Source organism: Salmo salar, chromosome 06, assembly GCF_965601325.2.
Source record: "Salmo salar chromosome 06, fSalSal1, whole genome shotgun sequence".
NCBI lineage: Eukaryota > Metazoa > Chordata > Actinopteri > Salmoniformes > Salmonidae > Salmo > Salmo salar.
This window is the reverse complement of record NC_138296.1, coordinates 10,056,227-10,082,540: the sequence shown is the minus strand read 5'-3', so window position 1 is coordinate 10,082,540 and position 26,314 is coordinate 10,056,227. Positions and strand designations below refer to the sequence as shown.

The following is a 26,314-nucleotide window of genomic DNA, read 5'->3' as shown; positions in this document are numbered from 1 at the left end:
ACCCCCACCGCCCGCTGATCCCCCCCGCTTCTGTTTGTCCGGATGAACCAGACCATGGATCATCTTCGGAGGCTTCGGACCGCCAACCGCCGCCGAAGACTCTGGGCTAAAAGCTGCCGCCGAAGACTCCGGGTTGCAGACCACCGCCGAAGGTGGTGCGCACTGGAGGGAGACTGCGAGGAGCAGGAATCGGTCTCACCGGACTGGGAAGACGCACTAAGGGCCGAGTGCTCACAGCAGGCACTGGCTGTACCGGGTTATGGATGCGCACTGGAGGGAGAGAGCGAGGAGCAGGAAATCGGTCTCACCGGACTGGGAAGATGCACTAATGGCCGAGTGCTCACAGCAGGCACTGGCTGTACCGGGTTATGGAGGCGCACTGGAGGGCTAGTGCGGGGAGCAGGAACTGGACGTACTGGGCTGGGCAGGCGCACTGGAGGCCTGGTGCGTGGGGCTGGCTTTGGAGGCGAAAGACTAGTAACACAACCTCAGGGCGAGTGTGGGGAGCAGGAACAGGACGCACTAATGGTCGAGTGCCCACAGCAGGCACTGGACGAACTGGATTATGGAGACGTACCGGAGAGAGTGTGCGAGAGGCAGGCACATGCTCACCACAATAAGCACGGGGAGTTGGCTCAGGGAACACCCCTGGCCCAGCCAAACTACCCGTGTGCCCCCCCAAAAAAAATGTTTTGGGGCTGCCTCTCGTTCTTACCCGGTAGGCTCCGATACCTCTCAATGACTTGCCCCCAAGTCCAGTTTCTCCTCTCCATCCATTCCAAGTATGACCAGGTTTCCATCTCTGCCTGGGCACGCCGCTTGATCCAGTCATGGTGGGTAGTTCTGTAATGCAGGTCGTACAAAGGGGACCAAGGCGCGGGTGTGAAGTGCTCATATTTAACTTTAATGAAACACTATAACAAAATAACAAAAATGACCGTCAACAGTTCTGTCAGGTGAACATACACTAAACAGGAAACAACTACCCACAAACAACAGGAAAAACACCCCTACTAAATATGATCTCCAATTAGAGGCAACGAGGAACAGCTGCCTCCAATTGAAGGTCAACCCAATAAACCCCAACCTAGAAATAGACAAACTAGAAATCCAACATAGACATAGAAAACATAGAACAAACACAAAAACACCCCCTGTCAGTTTGAATGAAGATTAAACTGTCAGGTTGAGTGTTTGTTGCAGCTCGTTCCAGTCGCTAGCTGCAGTGAACTGAAAAGACGATGTTACAAGGTATGACGCTACAAGTTTGGCACACTTGTATTTGGGGAGTTTCTCCAATTCTTCTCTGCAGATCCTCTCAAGCTCTGTCAAGATGGATGAGGAGCGTTGCTGCACAGCTATTTTCAGGTCTCTCCGGAGATATTCGATCGGGTTCAAATCAGGGCTCTGGCTGGGCCACTCAAGGACATTCAAGATTTTACAAACAGCCACTCCTGTGTTGTCTTGGCTGTGTGCTTAGGGTCGTTGTCCTGTTGGAAGGTGAACCTTCTACCCAGTCTGAGGGCCTGAGCTCTCTGGAGCAGGTTTTCATCAAGGATCTCTGTACTTTCCTCCATCTTTCCCTCGATCCTGACTAGTGTCCGATTTTTTGCCACTGAAAAACATCCCCACAGCCTGATGCTGCCACCACCATGCTTCACCGTAGGGGTGGTGGCAGGTTTCCTCCAGATGTGACACTTGGCATTCAGGCCAAAGAGTTCAATCTTGGTTTCATCAGGCCAGAGAATATTGTTTCTCATGGTTTGAGAGTCCTTTAGGTGCCTTTGGGCAAACTCCAAGTGGGCTGTCATGTGCCTTTTAATGACGAGTGACTTCCGTCTGGCCACTCTACCATAAAGGCCTGATTGGTGGAGAGCTGCAGTGATGGTTGTCTTTCTGGAAGGTTCTCGGATCTCCACAGAGGAACTCTGGAGCTCTATCAGAGTACCATCTGCTTCTTGGTCACCTCCCTGACCAAGGCCCTTCTCGCCCGATTGGCCGGGCGGCCAGCTCTAGGAAGAGTCTTGGTGGTTCCAAACTTCTTCCATTTAAGAATGATGGAGCCCACTGTGTTCTTGGGGACCTTCAAACCTGCAGACATTTTTTGGTACCCTTCCCCAGATCTGTGCCTCGACCCAATCCTGTCTTGGAGCTCTACGGACAATTCCTTCAACCTCATCGCTAGGTTTTTGCTCTGACATGCACTGTCAACTGTGGGACATTATATAGACAGGTGTGTGCCTTTCCAAATCATGTCCAATCAATTGAATTTACCACAGATGGACTCCAATCAATGGAAACAGGATGCACATGAGCTCAATTTCGAGTCTCATAGCAAAGGGTCTGAATACTTATGTAAATGTAATATTTCTGTTGTATATCTTTAATACATTTGCAAGAAATTGTAAGAACCAGTTTTTTCTTCGTCATTATGGGGTATTGTGTGTAGATTGATGAGGAAAACATTTAATTTAATAGAAGCTGTAATGTAACAAAATGTGGAAAAAGCCAAGAGTTCTGAATGCTTTCTGAATGCAATGTTTGTTATTGTTTCTGTGTGTGTGTCTGTGTGTGTGTGTAGCCTCACTATGGTCAGATCCTCAAGAAGTTCCAGACCATGTACACCGTGGGCTACTCTCTGTCTCTGGGGGCTCTGGTGTTAGCGCTCGGAGTCCTGATCACTTTCAGGTAACACACACACACACACGTACACAGAGAGAGAGAGAGACACACACACACCACACAGAGACACACACAAACACTGAGACAGCCTTTGGGGCTCTGGTGTTAATGCTTGGCACCATGATCAGGTTGCCTTCACCTCATGACCGTAAAGAGGAAGGAAAGACACAGACAGACAGACAGACAGACAGACAGACAGACAGACAGACAGACAGACAGACAGACAGACAGACAGACAGACAGACAGACAGACAGACAGACAGACAGACAGACAGACAGACAGACAGACAGACACATGACCTCTCAGCCACCCACCATGTCCTCTCAGCCACCCACCATGTCCTCTCAGCCACCCACCATGTCCTCTCAGCCACCCACCATGTCCTCTCAGCCACCCACCATGTCCTCTCAGCCACCCACCACTCTTCATTGAGGTAGAAAGGTGTATATTTATTGTCAATTAAACATTTTTGTTATGAATAGAGAGAGAGAGATCAGCTCTAATAACGTAAAACCTTGGCCACGTCAGTGAAGCAAGGTAGCTCCACTGACCTTAACGTTTGGCCACCTATTGACAGTAACCATACAGATATACATATTCTAATTCCATTTCTTTAACCTTTAATCTTTGTTATATTACCTCTGTTGTAGTTGACATCCCCCTAACAGGAAGCACACTGCCCCCCCCCCCCCCCCCCCCCCTTACAGGAAGCTCCACTGTATGAGGAACAACATCCACATGAACTTGTTTGCATCCTTCATCCTGCGTGCTCTGTCCATTCTGATAAAGGACGCCATGTTGGAGGCTCCCAGCGTCAACATCGGACAGGACCAGGACATTACACACTATGAGGTGGAGTGGCTCGTCAACAATGAGGTGTGTTTTTGTTGTTGTCTGAAAGGGTCGTGGTCAAAAGTAGTGCCGTTCAACAACAAGGTGGGTGTGTTGGGTTGAGTTGACCAGGGTGAGGTAAAGTGGCAGGTCAACAACAAGGTGGGAGTGTTGGGTTGAAAGGACCAGGGTGAGGTAAAGTGGCAGGTCAACAACAAGGTGGGAGTGTTGGGTTGAAAGGACCAGGGTGAGGTAAAGTGGCAGGTTAACAACAAGGTGAGAGTGTTGGTGTAGTGGCTTCCTTTCCTCTTTACCATAGCCACTGCCCAAGCCTGAAGCGGGGTTGTTTGGTACGCATACAGTCCACACTCAAGGTTTCCAAACAGCCAAACATTCAATGTGATCCAGGGATATGGTGCAACAAAAATGTTTATTCTTCTTATATCTAACAGGAAAATGATTATCCAATCAACTTAAAACATAGATTACTTGATATGGAAAATACAGAATATGACCTGTCTGTATGGTCAAAAAACTATACCGCTCCCGCGTCTAGCAAGGACTCCTCCCCCCGAAGGCCCAACTACCTGCCTTTATCCTAACACACTTACCGCAGTATAATGAATGGGCAAGAGGGGGGGACAAAAACTAAGTTACACTAACAACAAATGAATACATCTCAAATCAGGTAAATATAAATCATAAAAGGTACGTACCTAATATTTTATCATATACACTCATAATTACACAAATATACATGGAGCTCTGAATGTTCGGTCTTTTATACAAATATGTCCAAATCGGCCCTAACATACCGGCCACTAATTGTTGACAGCACTGAATGGACAACAATTACTTAATATTCAAACGTAGAGCCAATACACAAAACATTCTATACTAGAGCACTATTACAGTTCATAGCTATATACAAATATAAAAGGTGCCATATAGGAAAATAGTCCGTAGATCTCAGTCTGAGTTGAAGTGTTCAACTTCCAAAAATGTCAAGAGTATGACGTCCAAAAAATGTATGACTACGACATCAAAGAATGTAAGAGTACAACATCAACGAATCAGAGGTGCACGTGATTCAAAGATGGAGCACTGTGTATGTGTGTGGGTGTGTGTGTGTGTGTCTCACTCACTCCGCCGCCTCCAGGAGCAGACAGAGTTTATTGATAGGTCTCTGTAAGATATTGGTCTTGGTCTTAACCATGACGCTCCGGACAAGACCTTTGGCCCCTGGCAAAGCCTCCACCACACGCCCCATTAGCCAAGAGTTCCTAGGGGCGGTGTCGTCGACGATGACCACAAGGTCACCAGGACTGAAGTTTCTCTTAATTTTGTTCCACTTGTTCCGCTCCTGCATAAGTGGAAGATACTCCCTGATCCATCTCTTCCAGAAGAGGTCAGTAATATATTGTACTTGCTTCCATCTCCTTCGTGAGTATAGGTCGCTTCTCTGGAATAGTCCTGGTGGCAGGACTGGCTTTGCTTTCAGATGAAGCAGATAGTTCGGAGTCAGGGGTTCTAGATCATTAGGGTCATTTGTTACAGTTGTGATTGGTCTGTCGTTCATGATTGCCTCAACTTCACACAAGGCTGTCTGCAAAGCCTCATCATCCAGTACTTGCTCTTTAAGGACTGAATAGAGGATCTTTTTCACCAGTCAGATCAACCTCTCCCATACCCCCCCATGGTGGGCTCCAGAGGGAGGATTGAATGACCATGTCACTCCTTCCTTCAGTAATTCAATTTGAATCTTGTTGTGATCCAGCTCTTTTAGAGCTTCTCCTAGCTCTCTGTGTGTTCCAACAAAGTTGGTGCCATTGTCTGTTCTGATACTTGTGACTGGGCCCCTTCGACAGATGAACCTGCGCAGGGCATTGATGCAGGAATCAGTATCCAGATAACTAGCAACTTCTAGATAGACAGCTCGACTCACAAGGCAAGTAAAGATCACACCATACTGCTTCACATGAACGCGGCCTCGCTTCACCTCTATGGGGCTGAAGTAATCTATGCCCACATGGGTGAAAGGCGGCAAATCAGGTGACACCCGATCTTGTGGAAGGTCGGCCATCTTCTGTTCTCCAGCTCTAGCTTGCATCCGCCTGCAGAAGACACAGCTCTTAAGGATCTTCCTTGCTAAGGAGTTGGCACAGGGTATCCAATATCGCTGGCGAAGTCTAGAAAGCATGTGACCTCTCCCAGAGTGGCCAACCTGCTCATGGATGTGGAGTAAGATCAGTCTGGAGATGTAGGAGTCTTTGGGTAGGATCATAGGATTCTTTAGTTCCGTAGGCATAGCAGCTTTGCTTAACCTTCCTCCCACTCTCAGAATGCCATTGTCAACAATTGGATCAAGCTTACAGACTGAGCCATTTCTCTTGGCACATTGTTTTCCTTTCACAACTAGTGCAATTTCTTGTTTAAAGTGCTGTCGTTGCTCAAATCGAATGATGGCCTTTTCTGCTTCATCTAGGTCATCCACAGACAGACATTCTTTTCCAAATGTCAGTTTGAACTTGTCAATTTGTTCCTTCAGTGAGTTTGTCAGACTCTGATCTGAACCTGGATCAGTTTGTGTGAGAACTTTCCTTTTCTGGCTTAACTGTAGAAGAAGTCTCTTCAGTTTCAGCATCCAGGCAACTGCTTTCTTCAAGCTGTTCCATGTTGAATAGTACTCGATCAGTTTGCTGGTCGGACTCTTTTCTTCCACACATGTACTGTTTACGATGACGTCTTTTCTCACCTCTGGATCATCTGAAGGGATGGAGCCAAGCTCCTCGGGGACTTTTGGCCATTGTGTTTCTGTTTTCTCCAGGAATTCTGGTCCTTTGCGCCATCTCTTGGAGTTCAGGAAAATTTCAACATGTAATCCTCTTGAAGCATCATCAGCTGGGTTGTGTTTGGAGTACAAATACCTCCACTGTTTTGCTTTCGATAGGTCACGGATCATAGCAACCCTATTAGCCACAAAGGTATGGAATCTCTTGGTATCGTTGTGGATGTATTTTAGCACAGACTGGCTGTCTGTCCAGAAAGTTGACTCCTCAAGTTCAATCTGGAGCTCCAACCTTAACATCCTGTCCACTCTCACTGCCAATGTTGCTGCAGCAAGTTCCAGTCTGGGGATCGTCATCTGCTTGAGTGGAGTGACCCTTGATTTCCCCAGTATGAATGCAATGTGGACCTTTCCCATACCGTTTGTGAACCTAAGGTAGCTTGCGGTGCCATAACCTTGCTCACTTGCGTCACCGAAGTGATGCAGCTGTGTGGTCTTGACTTGACCAAAGTTCTCAGGCATCATACACATGTCTATCTGGAATCTGGAAAGCTGGTCTAGCTCTGAGAGCCATCTCTTCCATGAAAGAGAGTGTTCTTCGGGGATGACTTCGTCCCATCCACACTTTAGCTTGCAGAGCACTTGAAGAATTTGCTTTGCCTTTAATACGAATGGGGCGAGGAAACCTAATGGATCATAAACAGAGCTGACAGTAGAGAGAATATCTCTTCTTGTAAGGGGTCTGTTCTTGACAATGACTCTTTCAATGTTCCATCGGATTCCAAGTGCTCTTTCAACAGGCAGCTTTTCTCTGTCCAGGTCCAGTTCTTTTATCTGCTTGGCTTTGTGTTCATCAGGGATAGAAGCCAGCACAGCACGGCTGTTGCCGACCCACTTGGTCAATTTCAACCCACCCTGAGAGCACACATCCCTGAGGTTTTTTTGTGAGAGCTATGGCTTGTTCTTCTGTGGCCACTGACTTGAGGCAGTCATTAACATAGAAGTTGGACTTGACTGTTTGAATCACCTCTTCATCGTACCTCTCACAGTTGTCTTCTGCAGTCTTTCGTAGTGCAAAATTTGCACAACTTGGAGAGGATATAGCACCAATAAGATGTACTGTCATTCTGTACTCCTCCAATCTTTTGTTAGTGTCACCATCCGGCCACCATAGGAATCGCAGGAAGTCTAAGTCATCTTCATGGACACGTACTTGATGGAACAGTCCTTCGATGTCTGCCATCATGGCAATGTGCTCTTGCCGAAATCTTAGCAAGACTCCTATAAGCGTGTTTGCCAGGTCAGGGCCTTGAAGGAGTTCACTGTTAACTTACATCTAGACGTTCCGCTAGCGGAACACCTGCTCCAATATCCAATGATGGGCTTGGCGCGAAATACAAACTCCTCTAAAATCCGAAAACGTCAATTTTTCAAACATATGACTATTTTACAGCATTTTAAAGACAAGACTCTCGTTAATCTAATCACACTGTCCGATTTCAAAAAGGCTTTACAGCGAAAGCAAAACAGATTATGTCAGCAGAGTACCCAGCCAGAAATAATCAGACACCCATTTTTCAAGCTAGCATATAATGTCACAAAAACACAGCTAAATGCAGCACTAACCTTTGATGATCTTCATCAGATGACAACCCTAGGACATTATGTTATACAATGCATGCATGTTTTGTTCAATCAAGTTCATATTTATATCAAAAACCAGCTTTTTTACATTAGCATGTGACGTTCAGAACTAGCATACCCCCCGCAAACATCCGGTGAATTTACTAAATTACGCACGATAAACGTTCACAAAAAACATAACAATTATTTTAAGAATTATAGATACAGAACTCCTCTATGCACTCGATATGTCCGATTTTAAAATAGCTTTTCGGTGAAAGCACATTTTGCAATATTCTCAGTAGATAGCCCAGCCATCACGGCTAGCCATTTAGACACCGACCAAGTTTAGCCCTGACCAAACTCCGATTTACTATTACAAAAGTTTGATTACCTTTGTTGTCTTCGTCAGAATGCACTCCCAGGACTGCTACTTCAATAACAAATGTTGGTTTGGTCCAAAATAATCCATCGTTATATCCAAATAGCGGCGTTTTGTTTGTGCGTTCAAGACACTATCCGAAGTGTAAATAAGGGTCACGAGCATGGCGCAATTCGTGACAAAAGATTTCTAAATATTCCATTACCGTACTTCGAAGCATGTCAACCGCTGTTTAAAATCAATTTTTATGCCATTTTTCTCGTAAAAAAAGCGATAATATTCCGACCGGGAATCTGCGTTTAGGTAAACAGACGAAAGAAAACAAAGCATTCTGTCGACGCTGGCACGAGCCTGAGTCTCACAGTACTGTAACCAGCCACTACCCAAACGCGCTACTTTTTTTCAGCCAGAGCCTGCAAAGCCACGATTCAGCTTTTTGCCGCCTTCTGAGAGCCCATGGGAGCCGTAGGAAGTGTCACGTAACAGCAGAGATCCTCTGTAATGGATAGAGATAATCAAGAAGGGCAAGAAATTGTCAGACAGGGCACTTCCTGCATGGAATCTTCTCAGGTTTTGGCCTGCCAAATGAGTTCTGTTATACTCACAGACACCATTCAAACAGTTTTAGAAACCTTGGAGTGTTTTCTATCCAAAGCTAATAATTATATGCATATTCTAGTTTCTGGGCAGGAGTAATAATCAGATTAAAATCAGGTATGTTTTTTATCCGGCTGTGAAAATACTGCCCCCTAGCCATAACAGGTTAAGAGATGTACCTTTATAGGATGATGAACAGTCAAACACCACTCGTATTGTTCCTTTGCGCTTATGGTGAACGCCATAGTGTGGTATGTACCATACCTTGCCTTTCTTTCTGAGAAGCTGTTCTTGTGCTACCTTCTCGGCATAACCTTTTGTTATCATCTCTTCCATGAAGCCTTTGTACTCTGCAGCATAACCTTCATCCTTTTTAAACTTCCTGATGATATTTAGAGCCCGCTGCTTTGCCACGTCACGATTGTTCGGCAGGACTACCTGTTTGTTGCGAAAGGGCAACAGTAAGTAGTAGTGACGGTCTTTGAGGGTTATGGAGCTTGATACTATCTCCATAAACTTACGATCCTCAGCTGACATCTCACTTTTCTCTTCATACTCTCTCTCTCAGGGAAGTCATGGTTGTATTGATTTACAAGAAGAACCCCCAGGTCGGCCATTGAGATACGATTGGCCATCACCGTAGGACATCCAGATTCCTCTGCCATGGTACAATTGTTAAGAGGACCGTTCATCACCCATCCAAAGATGGTTTTCACTGCATACGGTCCGTTGCCTTGGCTATTTATGATTTGCCAGGGTTCCATTGCCTTTGGAGCATTTACGCCAATCAGGAGTTCGACGTCGGCATCGATTTCCTTCAACTGAACCTCTTTCAGGTATGGCCACCTTTTGTGATCTTTCTGAGTGGGAATGTTCTCTCGTCACTGGGATCTTATTTTGGGTGTAGACCTTTGGTAATGCAAGAAATGTGTTGCCTTCCACGTTTTTAATCTCTAATCCAGATATCTCAAAGCTCTTGGTAGGACTGTCCTGCCCCATTGTGCGTAGCAGAATTTCAGTCTCACTGCATTTAGCATTCAGCTGCCTCATGAGTCTTTCCGTACAAAATGTTGCCGAGCTACCAGAATCGAGAAATGCATAGGTTAACACAGACTTGCTTCCATTTGCCACCTTTACTTGAACTGGCACAATTGCAAGTGCACAATCTGTACCGGCCCCGGTATCTTCACCAGCTTCCAGTGAGACAAGAGCACTGCTGACAGTCTCCTCCCGCTTTACTGCTACACCACTCATATCTGCCTTTTGAGATCTAAATCTCTCTCTTCCTTCAATGTGCAGGATAGTGGGGTGCTTTCTTTGACAGCTCTGACAGGTCATCCTTCTTTTACATTCTTTGCTTAAGTGTCCTCTCATCAAACAGCCAAAACAAAGGCATTTTGATCTCAGAAACTCAACCTTGGATTCGTGTGGCTGTGCCTTCACCTGTTGGCAGTCGACCAATAAATGCTCTCCAGCACAAAATACGCATGAGGTACTGGGAGCGTCAGAAGGGTAGGTGCCTGGTCTCTTTACTTTTAATGTTTTTGACTCTGAAAAACCTCTAAAAGAACAATCTGCCACTACAGCTACTGCAGTGGCATTGCTGCTTCCCCTACTCTTGGACTTGAACTGCTGTTTAAAGTCAGCTTCTGTTCTGGTTTTTAAAAACTTTTTGTTGGACAGGGGATCTTGAATATCTCCATACAATGGATCCTGCAGTATTTTGGCCTGTTTTTCCATGAACCTCACAAGGTCACTGAACTGGGCCCTCAGGTGTCTTCTCTCTAAAATATCACATGCCGCAGACCTCCATTTTTCCCTTAGTTTGTAGGGAAGTTTTGACATGATCAACTTTATGTTGGAGGGACGATTAAGCTCTTCCATGTTCTGTAGGTCTTGCATAGCGTTACAGCAACCTCTAAGATAGAGTGCATAGCCACCCAGTCCCTTTCCATCATCCGGTTTGATGTTTGTCCAGTTCCAAGCTTTTTCCATGTAAGCAGTGGTGACTTTGATTTCATTGCCAAAGTGTTCCTTTAACAACCTCTTAGCCTCTGCATAGCCTCTTCTGGCTTCCATATGCAGACAACTACGTACCAGATCCTTGGGCTGACCAGTGGTGTACTGTTCCAGGTAATAGAGCCTATCCTGGTGACTGCTTGTCTTATCTTCTATACCATGTTCAAATGCACGCATGAATGGCCTAAAGTTTAGAGGATCACCGTCAAACATAGGTATCTTCCTAACAGGGAGTGTGGCCTGTTTGTGCTGTAGTACAAGGAGGTCAGCAATTTCATTCTGCCTTTGCATGACAGTAGAGAGGTTATCATGGCTGGCATTATCGCTGATACCCGCAGTGTTGATTCTGTGTTGATTGCTAGACCTTGCTGTTGGCTGCTGAAGGGTGTGGTTCATGACTGTTTTCTGAATAGGTTTTGATGGCTTTGTTGTCGGTTGTTGTAAAACCCTTTGTAGTGGGGTCTTTGGAACTGCAGCTAATGCAGCAAACTCAACAGGTGATGGTTCAGGTTCCTCATAGACCTCAGGTACATGGTTCTCAAAATAAGAGTTCATTCCATCTTCTTGGCTTAGTAAATGGGCTGCCACAGCATGGGATTGAGAAGTTGACTCAACACTCTCCAGGACCTTCAGTTTGGCATTATATGCTGCTATGTCCATTTCCAGGGCCATTTTCTCCATCCTAACATTCAGTTGAGCTTTCTGTTGTTCCAGTTGAGCTTTCTCCAGTTCCAGTGTATGCTTGTCCTGTAATGATGCTTGGCGAGCTAGTAGAGCTGCTCGTTCTGCCTCAGCTTTTAGGCGTGCAGAGGACACTGAGGAAGCCGTCTTAGAATACTTTGTTTTACTTGAAGTTTTTGACACATTGGAAATGCTGTCGTGTGGTTCAATGAGCGTTTGTGGCTCAACTTCAGCTTTTTTCCATATTTCCACCTCTTTCAGGAAATGTTCATAAGTTGTCATTCTTGGTTGATAATAGTTCATGCTCTCCTGGTCCTGTTCCTCCTCTGTGACCAGCTCTAGCACAGATTCATGAGCATTCTTAACCTCTATGGGCTAGGTGGGACGCTAGCGTCCCCCCCGTGGTGCACTCCATCAACAGCAGGTGCATTTCAAGAGCGGCAAATTTGAATCCAAATAAATGTCAAATTTCAAATTTTTCAAACATACAACTATTTTACACCCTTTGAAAGATAAACATCTCCTTAATCTAACCACGTTTTACGATTTCAAAAAGGTTTTACGGCGAAAGCATAAATTTAGAGTATGTTAGGACAGTACATTTACAAGAGTTGTGTGTAATGTTTTGTCAATTCAAAGACAGGGTCACCAAAACCATAAAACCAGCTAAAATGATGCACTAACCTTTTACAATCTCCATCAGATGACACTCCTAGGACATTATGTTAGACAATGCATGCATTTTTAGTTCTATCAAGTTCATATTTATATCCAAAAACAGCGTTTTACTATGGCATTGATGTTGAGGAAATCGTTTCCCTCCAATAACCGGCAGTCAAGTCAACACCACAAATTAAATCATTAAAATTAGAAAACATTGGTAAAATATTATATTGTCATTTAAAGAATTATAGATTTACATCTCTTGAATGCAATCAACTTGCCAGATTTAAAAATAACCTTACTGGGAAATCACACTTTGCAATAATCTGAGCACTGCGCCCAGAAAAATACGCGTTGCGATACAGACTAGACGTCATGTTGGGGAGATCTAAAATCGAAAATACTATGTAAATAATCCATTACCTTTGATTCTCTTCATCAGATGTCACTTCCAGGTATCACAGGTCCATAACGAATGTAGTTTTGTTCAAAAAAGCTCATCATTTATGTCCAAAAATCTCCGTCTTGTTAGCACATGATCTAAGCCAGCCGGACTTCTCGTCATGAACGAGGGGAAAAAATATATTTACGTTCGTTCAAACATGTCAAACGTTGTATAGCATAAATCATTAGGGCCTTTTTTAACCAGAACATGAATAATATTCAAGGTGGACGAATGCATACTCTTTTATAACGTATTGGAACGAGGGTACCCAACATGAACTCGCGCGCCAGGTGTCTAATGGGCCATCATCGTTCCATGGCTCTTGTTCGGTCAGATCTCCCTCCAGAAGACTCAAAACACTTTGTAAAGGCTGGTGACATCTAGTGGAAGCAATAGGAAGTGCCAAAATATTCCTCAGCCCCTGTGTTTTTCAATGGGATAGGTTTAAAGGTAATAAATACAACACATCAGGTATCCACTTCCTGTCAGAAAATGTCTCAGGGTTTTGCCTGCCAAATGAGTTCTGTTATACTCACAGACACCATTCAAACAGTTTTAGAAACTTTAGAGTGTTTTCTATCCATATATAATAAGTATATGTATATTCTAGTTACTGGGTAGGATTAGTAACCAGATTAAATCGGGTACATTTTTTTTATCCAGCCATGCAAATACTGCCCCCTAGCCCTAACAGGTTAAAGTCATTGAGAACAGCATCAAATGCTTCAAGACTCTCATTCAGTTTCAATGTTTCCTCCATCAACAAGAAGGACTTTTATTTCATTCATTTTGCGTGTACACGCTCCAAGTTTGCCTCTCCGGGCTGCATAGAGTGAATTTAAATGCTCCTCTGCCCTCTCCAGTGGAGTCTTATTTGGGATTTCATCCTCCATCATTCACTTTTAGTTCACTCAATTTACAATGACACAGTTGTTGGTTTGATTGTTAAACGTAATGCCCCTTTAGACCTCCTTTAATGCTTTAAAACACAGTCATCCATTTCAGCATATTGACCCATTTTGAATTGAACGTGCAAGTTCGGCATTTTAGTTGCGTTTTAAACATTTCATCCCTTTATACGTTTTGTCCCTTTAATGAAGTTTGAACACGCAGTATCATTCGTTGCGTGGATGCATTGCATTTCCACGTTAGGCCAAATATTAGACATATGATTAGGTTACATTGTGCATAGGATCTCAGTGTTTCCAAACTTAAACTTAATTGTTTTCACAGCGCTGTGTTTTGAATTCCATTCCCAAGTTTATCAAACATTCCAATTATAAGCACATTTGCGCTTCCATAATATGCATGATCAAACGATCGCATTGAACAGGGCAGCTCATTCATTCGCAGTGGTTACTCACGGCTGGCGAATTCTAGGAGTTCAAGTCCTTCCAAACGAGCTGTCCTTATGGTACGAATGCACGTACAAATAGAACAATATCCAGTGTGTGTCCGAAACTGGAGATTTCCTTCCGATAGCAATCCTTCACAGAGTTTTTTGACTTGATTGTAGTGGCTTCCTTTCCTCTTTACCATAGCCACTGCCCAAGCCTGAAGCGGGGTTATTTGGTACGCATACAGTCCACACTCAAGGTTTCCAAAAAGCCAAACATTCAATGTGATCCAGGGATATGGTGCAACAAAAATGTTTATTCTTCTTATATCTAACAGGAAAATGATTATCCAATCAACTTAAAACATAGATTACTTGATATGGAAAATACACAATATGACCTGTCTGTATGTCTGTATGGTCAAAAAACTATACCGCTCCCGCGTCTAGCAAGGACTCCTCCCCCTGAAGGCCCAACTACCTGCCTTTATCCTAACACACTTACCGCAGTATAATGAATGGGCAAGAGGGGGGGACAAAAACTAAGTTACACTAACAACAAATGAATACATCTCAATCAGGTAAATATAAATCATAAAGGTACGTACCTAATATTTTATCATATACATTCATATTTACACAAATATACATGGAGCTCTGAATGTTCTGTCTTTTATACAAATATGTCCAAATCGGCTCTAACAGTTGGGTTGAGTTGACCAGGGTGAGGTAAAGTGGCAGGTTAACAACAAGGTGGGAGTGTTGGGTTGAAAGGACCAGGGTGAGGTAAAGTGGCAGGTCAATAACAAGGTGGGAGTGTTGGGTTGAGTTGACCAGGGTGAGGTAAAGTGGCAGGTAAACAACAAGGTGGGAGTGTTGGGTTGAGTTGACCAGGGTGAGGTAAAGTGGCAGGTTAACAACAAGGTTGGAGTGTTGGGTTGAAAGGACCAGGGTGAGGTAAAGTGGCAGGTCAACAAAAAGGTGGGAGTGTTGGGTTGAGTTGACCAGGGTGAGGTAAAGTGGCAGGTTGACAACAAGGTGGGAGTGTTGGGTTGAAAGGACCAGGGTGAGGTAAAGTGGCAGGTCAACAACAAGGTTGGAGTGTTGGGTTGAAAGGACCAGGGTGAGGTAAAGTGGCAGGTCAACAACAAGGTGGGAGTGTTGGGTTGAGTTGACCAGGGTGAGGTAAAGTGGCAGGTTAACAACAAGGTTGGAGTGTTGGGTTGAAAGGACCAGGGTGAGGTAAAGTGGCAGGTCAACAACAACGTGGGAGTGTTGAGTTGAGTTGACCAGGATTATAAGGGTTTGATTATAATTATAAGCATTGTTTAGCCATACTGGAGGATTATAAGGGCTTTGTTAAGTCATGAAACGTCTTTTTGTGTTGTGTCCTGTAGACGGCGGTGGGGTGTCGTATCGCCGTGGTGATGATGCAATACAGTATCATGGCTAACAGCTATTGGCTGCTGGTGGAAGGCATCTACCTCCACAACCTGCTGGTCATCACCGTGTTCACTGAGAGAAACTACTTCAACATCTACCTGTGTATCGGCTGGGGTGAGGAGGGGGAGGAGGGGGAGGAGGGGAAAGGGGAGGAGAGGGGTGGAGGTTGTGTATTTGTCGCAGCATAGCAACACATTATATACCAGAAGACAGAGCATTTGGTAATCTGTTTGGTAGCCAGACACCTGAGTAGATCTATTATAGATATAGTCAGTCTCAGGGTTAGGAAGTAGAGATATTATTGATATAGTCAGTCTCAGGGTTAGGAAGGAGAGATATTATAGATATAGTCAGTCTCAGGGTTAGGTAGTAGAGATATTAGAGATATAGTCAGTCTCAGGGTTAGGTAGTAGAGATATTATATATATAGTCAGTCTCAGGGTTAGGTAGTAGAGATATTATAGATATAGTCAGTCTCAGGTCAGGGTTAGGGAGTAGAGATATGAGAGATATAGTCAGTCTCAGGGTTAGGTAGTAGAGATATTATAGATATAGTCAGTCTCAGGTCAGGGTTAGGTAGTAGAGATATGAGAGATATAGTCAGTCTCAGGGTTAGGAAGTAGAGATATGAGAGATATAGTCACCCTCAGGGTTGGGTAGTAGAGATATGAGAGATATAGTCAGTCTCAGGGTTAGGTAGTAGAGATATGAGCGATATAGTCAGTCACAGGGTTAGGTAGTAGAGATATTATAGATATAGTCACCCTCAGGGTTGGGTAGTAGAGATATTATAGATATAGTCACCCTCAGGGTTAGGGAGTAGAGATATTATAGATATAGTCACCCTCAGGGTTGGGTAGTAGAGATATGAGAGATATAGTCAGTCTCAGGGTTAGGTAGTCTATGAGTTTTTGTCTTGGTGTGTTTAATGTGATTCTCTCTGCAGGTGCCCCGCTCATCTTCCTGGTGCCCTGGGTGATGGTGAAATACCTGTATGAAAATGAGGAGTAAGTTCTCAATGTGCCTGCATGCGTGTGTGAGTGAGTGCTTGCATTAGTGAGTGAATGCCTGCATGAGTGAGTGATTGCCTCCATGAGTGTGTGAGTGCCTGCATGCGTGAGTGTGTGCCTGCCCGGTGTATGAGTGCCTTCAAACGTGTGTCACTCTCTCTCTCCCTCACCTATGTTTCCCTGACCCAATTTCTATGACAGGAGAAAGGAGAGAAATTATGATACAAATAAACAAAATAACTTCTAGTTCAAACCAGTTCTGACTAGTACTAGTGGTGGTATAACTTCTAGTTCAAACCAGTTCTGACTAGTGCTACTGGTTCAAACCAGTTCTGACTAGTACTATTGGTGATTTAACCTCTAGTTCAAACCAGTTCTGACTAGTACTACTGGCGATGCAATGATGCAGGACTAATGACACCTCCAACACTTTTAGAGACAAGGAATAGAGAGGTCAGACAGCCTGCTCTCTCCAAGTGAAAATCCCTGCAGTGTTCCTTGGAGGATCTTGGTCAATTTAGCAGAAGACTATAGTCAATAGCTGGGACCTAAAACATTTAGCGTTTGACTGGAATGTCTGTTTTTAACACAGGCGGGTTAATAAACCAGGAAACCTCCTGTGATGTGTAATGGAACTTACGCTTCTATCACTTAGAACAGAGATGATTATACTCAGAGGACAGGAGAACATCCCCAAGAATATAAACTGTCTCTTACTGTCCTTAATCTTTTATTCAGAGTCCAACCTCTCCATTCTCTACTCTCTACGGGACTTTAGTACCCTACTGCATACTCTCTACTGTACTATAATACCCTACTGCATACTCTCTCATAGGGTTACTGTACTATAGTACCCTACTGCATACTCTCTCTTAGGAGTACTGTGCTATAGTACCCTACTGCATACTCTCTTAGGACTACTGTACTATAGTACCCTACTGCATACTCTCTCTTAGGACTACTGTACTATAATACCCTACTGCATACTCTCTCTTAGGACTACTGTACTATAGTACCCTACTGCATACTCTCTCTTAGGACTACTGTACTATAGTATCCTACTGCATACTCTCTCTTAGGACTACTATACTATAGTACCCTACTGCATACTCTCTCTTAGGACTACTGTACTATAGTACCCTACTGCATACTCTCTTAGGACTACTGTACTATAGTACCCTACTATATACACTCTCTACTGTACTATAATACCCTACTGCATACTCTCTCTTAGGACTACTATACTATAGTACCCTACTATATACTCTCTTAGGGTTACTGTACTATAGTACCTTATTATATATTCTCTTAGGACTACTGTATTATAGTACCCTACTATATATTCTCTTAGGGTTACTGTACTATAGTACCCTACTTCATACTCCTCATAGAGAACATAGTAGGTAGGAGTAGAGTGCTGGACTATAGCCGTACTGTTGACACCTTATGTATTTACATACAGCAAGACCTATATAAAGAGACTTGGTTCTCTTCTGTGTCCCTTTCCATCGTCCCTGGAGAGACAACAGTTTTATCTACAGCTCTCAGACCAGTAAGAGCCCCGATAACCTCACGTTTACAACTATTTAAAATGAGGAAGTGGTGTTGTCTTTCTTTCTACTACTACTACTACTACTGCTACTGTTACTACTACTACTACTACCACTACCGCTACTACTAATGCTACTGCTACTACTACTACTGCTACTACTACTACTACTACCAATACTACTACTACTGCTACTACTACTGCTGCTACTGCTACTACTACTACTTCTGCTAATGATAATAACAATATTTTTACTACTACTAATACTACTACTATTGCTACTACTAACACTACTACTACTAATACTACTACTGCTACTGCTACTACTGCTGCTGCTGCTGCTACTACTACTACTATGACTACTACTGCTACTACTACTATTGCTACTACTAACACTACTACTACTAATACTACTACTACTACTACTACCATTACTAATACTGTTACTACTTCTACTACTGCTACTGCTGCTACTACTACCGCTACAACTACTACTACTACTGCTACTACTACTATTGCTACTACTAACACTACTACTACTAATACTACTACTACTACTACTACCATTACTAATACTGTTACTACTTCTACTACTGCTACTGCTGCTACTACTACTACCGCTACAACTACTACTACTACTAATACTACTACTACTAATACTGTTACTACTACTACTACTACTACTACTACTACTACTGCTATTGCTACTGCTACTACTGCTACTACTAGTGCTGCTGCTGCTGCGACTACTACTACATACCTACTACCTACCTGTCTGCTGTCCTGCCTCCCTGTCACTGCCTTACCAACACTACTGTAACACTGGCATAGAACTGTCCTTTGCTCAACTAAGAAGTGTGTGAAACTTTAGTGTAGAACAAGTGTAGAAGTAGTTTGAGCCTTGTATACTGGGCCCTGTATGTCCCCCTCTGTGTTGTGTTGAGCCTTGTATACTGGGCCCTGTATGTTACTCTCTGTGTTGTGTTGAGCCTTGTATAATGGGCCCTGTATGTTACCCTCTGTGTTGTGTTGAGCCTTGTATACTGGGCCCTGTATGTTACCCTCTGTGTTGTGTTGAGCCTTGTATACTGGGCCCTGTATGTTCCCCTCTGTGTTGTGTTGAGCCTTGTATATTGGGCCCTGTATGTCCCCCTCTGTGTTGTGTGGAGCCTTGTATACTGTGCCCTGTATGTCAAATCACATCAAATGTATTTATATAGCCCTTCGTACATCAGCTGATATCTCAAAGTGCTGTACAAAAACCCAGCCTAAAACCCCAAACAGCAAGCAATGCATGTGAAAGAAGCACGGTGGCTAGGAAAAACTCCCTAGGAAAAACTCCCTAGAAAGGCCAAAAACCTAGGAAGAAACCTAGAGAGGGGTGGCCAGTCCTCTTCTGGCTGTGCCGGGTGGATATTATAACAGAACATGGTCAAGATGTTAAAATGTTCATAAATGACCAGCATGGTCAAATAATAATAATCATAGTAGTTGTCGAGGGTGCAACAAGCACGTCCGGTGAACAGGTCAGGGTTCCATAGCCGCAGGCAGAACAGTTGAAACTGGAGCAGCAGCACGGCCAGGTGGACTGGGGACAGCAAGGAGTCATCATGCCAGGTAGTCCTGAGGCATGGTCCTAGGGATCAGGTCCTCCGAGAGAAAGAAAGAGAGAAAGAGAGAATTAGAGAGAGCATATTTAAATTCACACAGGACACCGGATAAGACAAGAGAAATACTCCAGATGTAACAGACTGACCCTAGCCCCCCGACACATAAACTACTGCAGCATAAATACTGGAGGCTGAGACAGGAGGGATCAGAAGACACTGTGGCCCCATCCGATGATACCCCCGGACAGGGCCAAACAGGCAGGATATAACCCCACCCACTTTGCCAAAGCACAGCCCCCACACCACTAGAGGGATGTCTCCAACCACCAACTTGGAGTATAGGCCGAGTATAGCCCACGAGTATAGGCCGAGTATAGCCCACAAAGATCTCCGCCACGGCACAACCCAAGGGGGGGGGGGGGGGGCACCCTCTGTGTTGTGTTGAGCCTTGTATACTGGGCCCTGTATGTTACCCTCTGTATTGTGTTGAGCCTTGTATACTGGGCCCTGTATGTCCCCCTCTGTGTTGTGTTGGGCCTTGTATACTGGGCCCTGTATGTCCCCCTCAGTGTTATGTTGAACCTTGCATACAGGGCCCCTAGAATACAACCCTGGGGAAGAGAGGTGCTGTCTGTTCCCCTCAGTGTTGTGTTCCTCTGTTTGACAGGTGCTGGGAGCAGAATATCAACATGCAGTACTGGTGGATCATACGATCACCTATACTGCTAGCAGTTGTGGTAAGTACCATTTTGTTTGTTCTCTTTCTAAAGACCTCCAACTTGATCTCTATATCTCTCTCTCTCTTTCCATCTCTCCCCTATCTCTCTCTCTCTCTCTCTCTCTCTCTCTCTCTCCATCTCCATCTCTCCTCTCTCTCTCTCTCTCTCTCTCTCCCCCCATCTCTCCCCTCTCTCTCTCTCCCTCTCCCGCTCTCTCTCACTCTCCTCTCTCTCTCGTCGTCTCTCCCGTGCTCCCCCTTCTCTCTCTCCCGCGCTCCCCCTCTCTCTCTCTGTACAACAGCATGATGATGATGATGAGGAGGAGGAGGAGGAGGAGGATGACACGTTCAATGAATAAGTAATGATGAGGATGTTTTCCACTTTACCATGTCATGTCAGCTAAAGTGCAGGCTAGTTAAAACCTGTGTGTGTGTGTGTGTGTGTGTGTGTGTGTGTGTGTGTGTGTGTGGGTGTGTGTGTGTGTGTGTGTGTGTGTGTGTGTGTGTGTGTGTGTGTGTGTGTGTGTGTGTGTGTGTGTGTGTGTGTGTGTGTGCACGTGTTTGTTTTCCTGCTGTCTTTACGATTACGTTTCCTAACCTTTTTCTCCCCAGCTGTCAGACACATGTATCTACAGTCCCAGTCAACAGTTTAAACACATCTACTCATTCCAGGGTTTTATCTTTATTTTTACTATTTTCTACATTGTAGAAACTGAAATAACACATATGGAATAATGTTGTAAAAGCTCAAATAAGCAAAGAGAAATGACAGTCCATCATTACTTTAAGACATGAAGGTCAGTCAATCTGGAACATTTCAAAAACTTTTAAAGTTTCTTCAAGTGCAGTCCCAGAAACGATCAAGCGCTATGATGAAACTGGTTCTCATGAGGACCGCCACAGGAAAGCAAGACCCAGAGTGTCACGTCCTGACCTTAGAAAGCTGTTATTTTCTATGGTAGAGTAGGTCAGGGCGTGACAGGGGGGTTTTCTAGTTTAGTTTTTCTATGTTGTCAGGTTCTAGTTTTGTATTTCTATGTTGGTTTTGTTTGGGATGATCTCAAATTAGATGCAGCAGGTCCTCGTTGTCTCTAATTGGAGATCATACATAAGTACGGTTTCTTTCCACCTGGGTTTGTGGGAGATTGTGTGTCCTGTTCCTGCTCCTCGCACTTGCCCTGAGGTGCGTGTCACCAGTCTGGCGCCACCTGTGCCAGCCCCACGCATCAGGCCTCCAGTGCGCCTGCACAGTCCGGGGTGTCCTGTTCCTGCTTCCCGCACTCGCCCTGAGGTGCGTGTTACTAGTCTGGCACCATGCATCAGGCCTCCAGTGCTCATTCCCAGTCCAGAGCTTCCGGCGACAGTTCCCAGTCCAGAGCTTCCGGCGACAGTTCCCAGTCCAGAGCTTCCGGCGACAGTTCCCAGTCCAGAGCTTCCGGCGACAGTTCCCATTCCAGAGCTTCCGCCGACGTTTTGTAGTCAGGAATCTCCTGAGACGGCCTACAGTCCGGAACCTCCTGAGACGGCCTACAGTCCGGAACCTCCTGAGACGGCTTACAGTCCGGAACCTCCTGAGACGGGCCGCAGTCCGGAACCTCCTGAGACGGGCCGCAGTCCGGAACCTCCTGAGACGGGCCACAGTCCGGAACCCCCTGAGACGGGCCGCAGTCCGACCCTTCAGCGGCGGCCTGCAGCCCAGAGTCTTCAGCGGCGGCCTGCATCCCAGAGTCTTCAGCGGCGGCCTGCATCCCAGAACCTCCAGCGGCGGCCTGCAGCCCAGAACCTCCAGCGGCGGTCTCCAGTACAGAGCCTCCGACGACGATCCACGGTCCGGTTCCTCCGACGACGATCCACGGTCCGGTGGCACAAAAGCAGAGGGATCAGCGGGCGAAGCGGGGGTTACGCCCCGAACTGGAGCCGCCTCCACTGTTGGAGGATCCGCGGAATGAGAAGGTTCTGCTTACTGCACCAGAGCCGCCAAAGACATTTGTCACCCTCCCTAATCCTCCCTTTCTTTTGTGTGTTTGGAGTCCGCACCTTTGAGGGGTACTGTCACGTCCTGACCTTACAAAGCTGTTATTTTCTATGGTAGAGTAGGTCAGGGTGTGAAAGGGGGGGTTTCTAGTTTAGTTTTTCTATGTTGTTAGGTTCTAGTTTTGTATTTCTATGTTGGGTTTTGTTTAGAATGATCTCCAATTAGAGGCAGCTGGTCCTCGTTGTCTCTAATTGGAGATCATACTTAAGTAGGTTTTTTTCCACCTGGGTTTGTGGGAGATTGTCTTTGAGTTAATGTATGTTTCACCTCTGCGTCACGGTTTGTTGTTTTGTTATTCAGTTTATTTATATGTATTGCATAGTTTCACAGTGTAAATAAAATGTGGAACGACACACATGCTGCACTTTGGTCCGCTCCTTCCTACGACAGCCGTGACACAGAGTTACCTCTACTGCAGAGGATAAGTTCATTAGAGTTAACTGCACTTCAAATTGCAGCCCAAATAAATGCTTCACATAGTTCCAAGTAACAGACACATCTCAACATCAACTGTTCAGAGGAGACTGTGTGACTCAGGCCTTCATGGTCGAATTGCTGCAAAGAAACCACTACTAAAGGACACCAATAATAATAAGAGACTAGCTTGGGCCAAGAAACACAAGTAATGGACATTAGACCGGTGGAAATCTGTCCTTTGGTCTGATGAGTCCAAATTTGAGATTTTTGGTTCCAACCGCCATGTCTTTGTGAGACGCAGAGTAGGTGAACGGATGATCTCCGCATCTGTGGTTCCCACCGTGAAGCATGGAGGAGGAGGTGTGATGGTGCTAGATGATTCCATGTGTTATTTCATAGTTTTGATATCTTCACTATTATTCTACAATGTAAAAAATAAACAAAAACCCTTGAATGAGTAGGTGTTTCCAAACTTTTGACTGGTACTGTATGTAGCAGTGTCATTTCACCTTCAATTCATACAATATTCCATATTGAGGTACATGCTCTACATACATGAAGACAGTGTGAATGGTTATTGGAAGTACATGAAGTACTGTACAGGCTACCATCGTTCAAAGATTTTAGTTTTAGTTTAGTTGTATTTGTTTGCATAACAACACAACATTTAAAGGTGTGCAGGTAAGGTTGAAAACCATCAAGGCTTACATGAAACACAGAAACTAGTAATATATATATATATATATATATGGGGCAGGACATCAAATGAAAACACCCAAACGGAGACAGAGGAGGACAAATATGAATCAAATTAATTTTGTATGCTTTGTTTAAATTATTGAATATGATTGAACAATCAGTAAAACAAAGCATACAAAATGTAATGGATTCCTATCTGTCCTCCTCCGTCTCCGTTTGGGTGTTTTCATTTGATGTCCTGCTCCACTACCACTGACCCTGACCTTAAACATAAAGACAGTGTGGAATGGTATCTCCTACCACTGACCCTGACCTTAAACATGAAGACAGTGTGGTATGGTATCTCATAACACTGACCCTAACCTTAAACATGAAGACAGTGTGGAATGGTATCTCCTACCACAGACCTTAAACATGAAGACAGTGTGGAATGGTATCTCCTACCACTGACCCTGACCTTAAACATGAAGACAGTGTGGAATGGTATCTCCTACCACTGACCTTAAACATGAAGACAGTGTGGAATGGTCTCTCCTACCACTGACCCTGACCTTAAACATGAAGACAGTGTGGAATGGTATCTCCTACCACTGACCTTAAACATGAAGACAGTGAGGAATGGTATCTCCTACCACTGACCCTGACCTTAAACATGAAGACAGTGTGGAATGGTATCTCCTACCACTGACTCTGACCTTAAACATGAAGACAGCGTGGAATGGTATCTCCTACCACTGACCTTAAACAAGAAGACAGTGTGGAATGGTATCTCCTACCACTGACCCTGACCTTAAACATGAAGACAGTGTGGAATGGTATCTCCTACCACTGAGCTTAAACATGAAGACAGTGTGGAATGGTATCTCCTACCACTGACCTTAAACAAGAAGACAGTGTGGTATGTTATCTCCTACCACTGACCTTAAACAAGAAGACAGTGTGGAATGGTATCTCCTACCACTGACCTTAAACATGAAGACAGTGTGGAATGGTATCTCCTACCACTGACCCTGACCTTAAACATGAAGACAGTGTGGAATGGTATCTCCTACCACTGACCCTGACCTTAAACATGAAGACAGTGTGGAATGGTATCTCCTACCACTGACCTTAAACATGAAGACAGTGTGGAATGGTATCTCCTACCACAGATCTTAAACATGAAGACAGTGTGGAATAGTATCTCCTACCACTGACCTTAAATATGAAGACAGTGTGGAATGGTATCTCCTACCACTGACCTTAAACATGAAGACAGTGTGGAATGGTCTCTCCTACCACTGACCCTGACCTTAAACATGAAGACAGTGTGGAATGGTATCTCCTACCACTGACCTTAAACATGAAGACAGTGAGGAATGGTATCTCCTACCACTGACCTTAAACATGAAGACAGTGTGGAATGGTATCTCCTACCACTGACCTTAAACATGAAGACAGTGTGGAATGGTATCTCCTACCACTGACCTTAAACAAGAAGACAGTGTGGAATGGTATCTCCTACCACTGACCTTAAACATGAAGACAGTGTGGAATGGTATCTCCTACCACTGACCTTAAACAAGAAGACAGTGTGGAATGGTATCTCCTACCACTGACCTTAAACAAGAAGACAGTGTGGAATGGTATCTCCTATCACTGACCCTGACCTTAAACATGAAGACAGTGTGGAATGGTATCTCCTACCACTGACCCTGACCTTAAACATGAAGACAGTGTGGAATGGTATCTCCTACCACTGACCTTAAACATGAAGACAGTGTGGAATGGTATCTCCTACCACTGACCCTGACTTTAAACATGAAGACAGTGTGGAATGGTATCTCATACCACAGATCTTAAACATGAAGACAGTGTGGAATGGTATCTCCTACCACTGACTCTGACCTTAAACATGAAGACAGCGTGGAATGGTATCTCCTACCACTGACCTTAAACAAGAAGACAGTGTGGAATGGTATCTCCTACCACTGACCCTGACCTTAAACATGAAGACAGTGTGGAATGGTATCTCCTACCACTGACCTTAAACATGAAGACAGTGTGGAATGGTATCTCCTACCACAGATCTTAAACATGAAGACAGTGTGGAATAGTATCTTCTACCACTGACCTTAAACATGAAGACAGTGTGGAATGGTATCTCCTATCACTGACCATACACATGAAGACAGTGTGGAATGGTATCATCTACCACTGACCTTAAACATGAAGACAGTGTGGAATGGTATCTCCTACCACTGACCCTGACCTTAAACATGAAGACAGTGTGGAATGGTATCTCCTACCACAGATCTTAAACATGAAGACAGTGTGGAATGGTATCTCCTACCACTGACCTTAAACATGAAGACAGTGTGGAATGGTATCTCCTACCACTGACCCTGACCTTAAACATGAAGACAGTGTGGAATGGTATCTCCTACCACTGACTCTGACCTTAAACATGAAGACAGCGTGGAATGGTATCTCCTACCACTGACCTTAAACAAGAAGACAGTGTGGAATGGTATCTCCTACCACTGACCCTGACCTTAAACATGAAGACAGTGTGGAATGGTATGTCCTACCACTGAGCTTAAACATGAAGACAGTGTGGAATGGTTTCTCCTACCACTGACCTTAAACAAGAAGACAGTGTGGTATGTTATCTCCTACCACTGACATTAAACAAGAAGACAGTGTGGAATGGTAACTCCTACCACTGACCTTAAACATGAAGACAGTGTGGAATGGTATTTCCTACCACTGACCCTGACCTTAAACATGAAGACAGTGTGGAATG

At 44.6% G+C, this 26,314-nt stretch overlaps 1 protein-coding gene across 1 annotated transcript in view; it reads left to right on the top strand.

Annotated features, from left to right (window-relative positions):
* The window catches only part of LOC106594483 (glucagon receptor), a 278,714-nt gene that overhangs the window by 212,995 nt on the left and 39,405 nt on the right, over window positions 1-26,314 (top strand). The window contains exons 6-10 of the mRNA XM_045719694.2: window positions 2,582-2,688; window positions 3,391-3,559; window positions 15,446-15,605; window positions 16,438-16,498; window positions 20,328-20,397. Of these exons, the coding sequence (XP_045575650.2) occupies window positions 2,582-2,688; window positions 3,391-3,559; window positions 15,446-15,605; window positions 16,438-16,498; window positions 20,328-20,397 (567 nt within the window). The remainder of the gene's footprint in view (window positions 1-2,581; window positions 2,689-3,390; window positions 3,560-15,445; window positions 15,606-16,437; window positions 16,499-20,327; window positions 20,398-26,314) is intronic.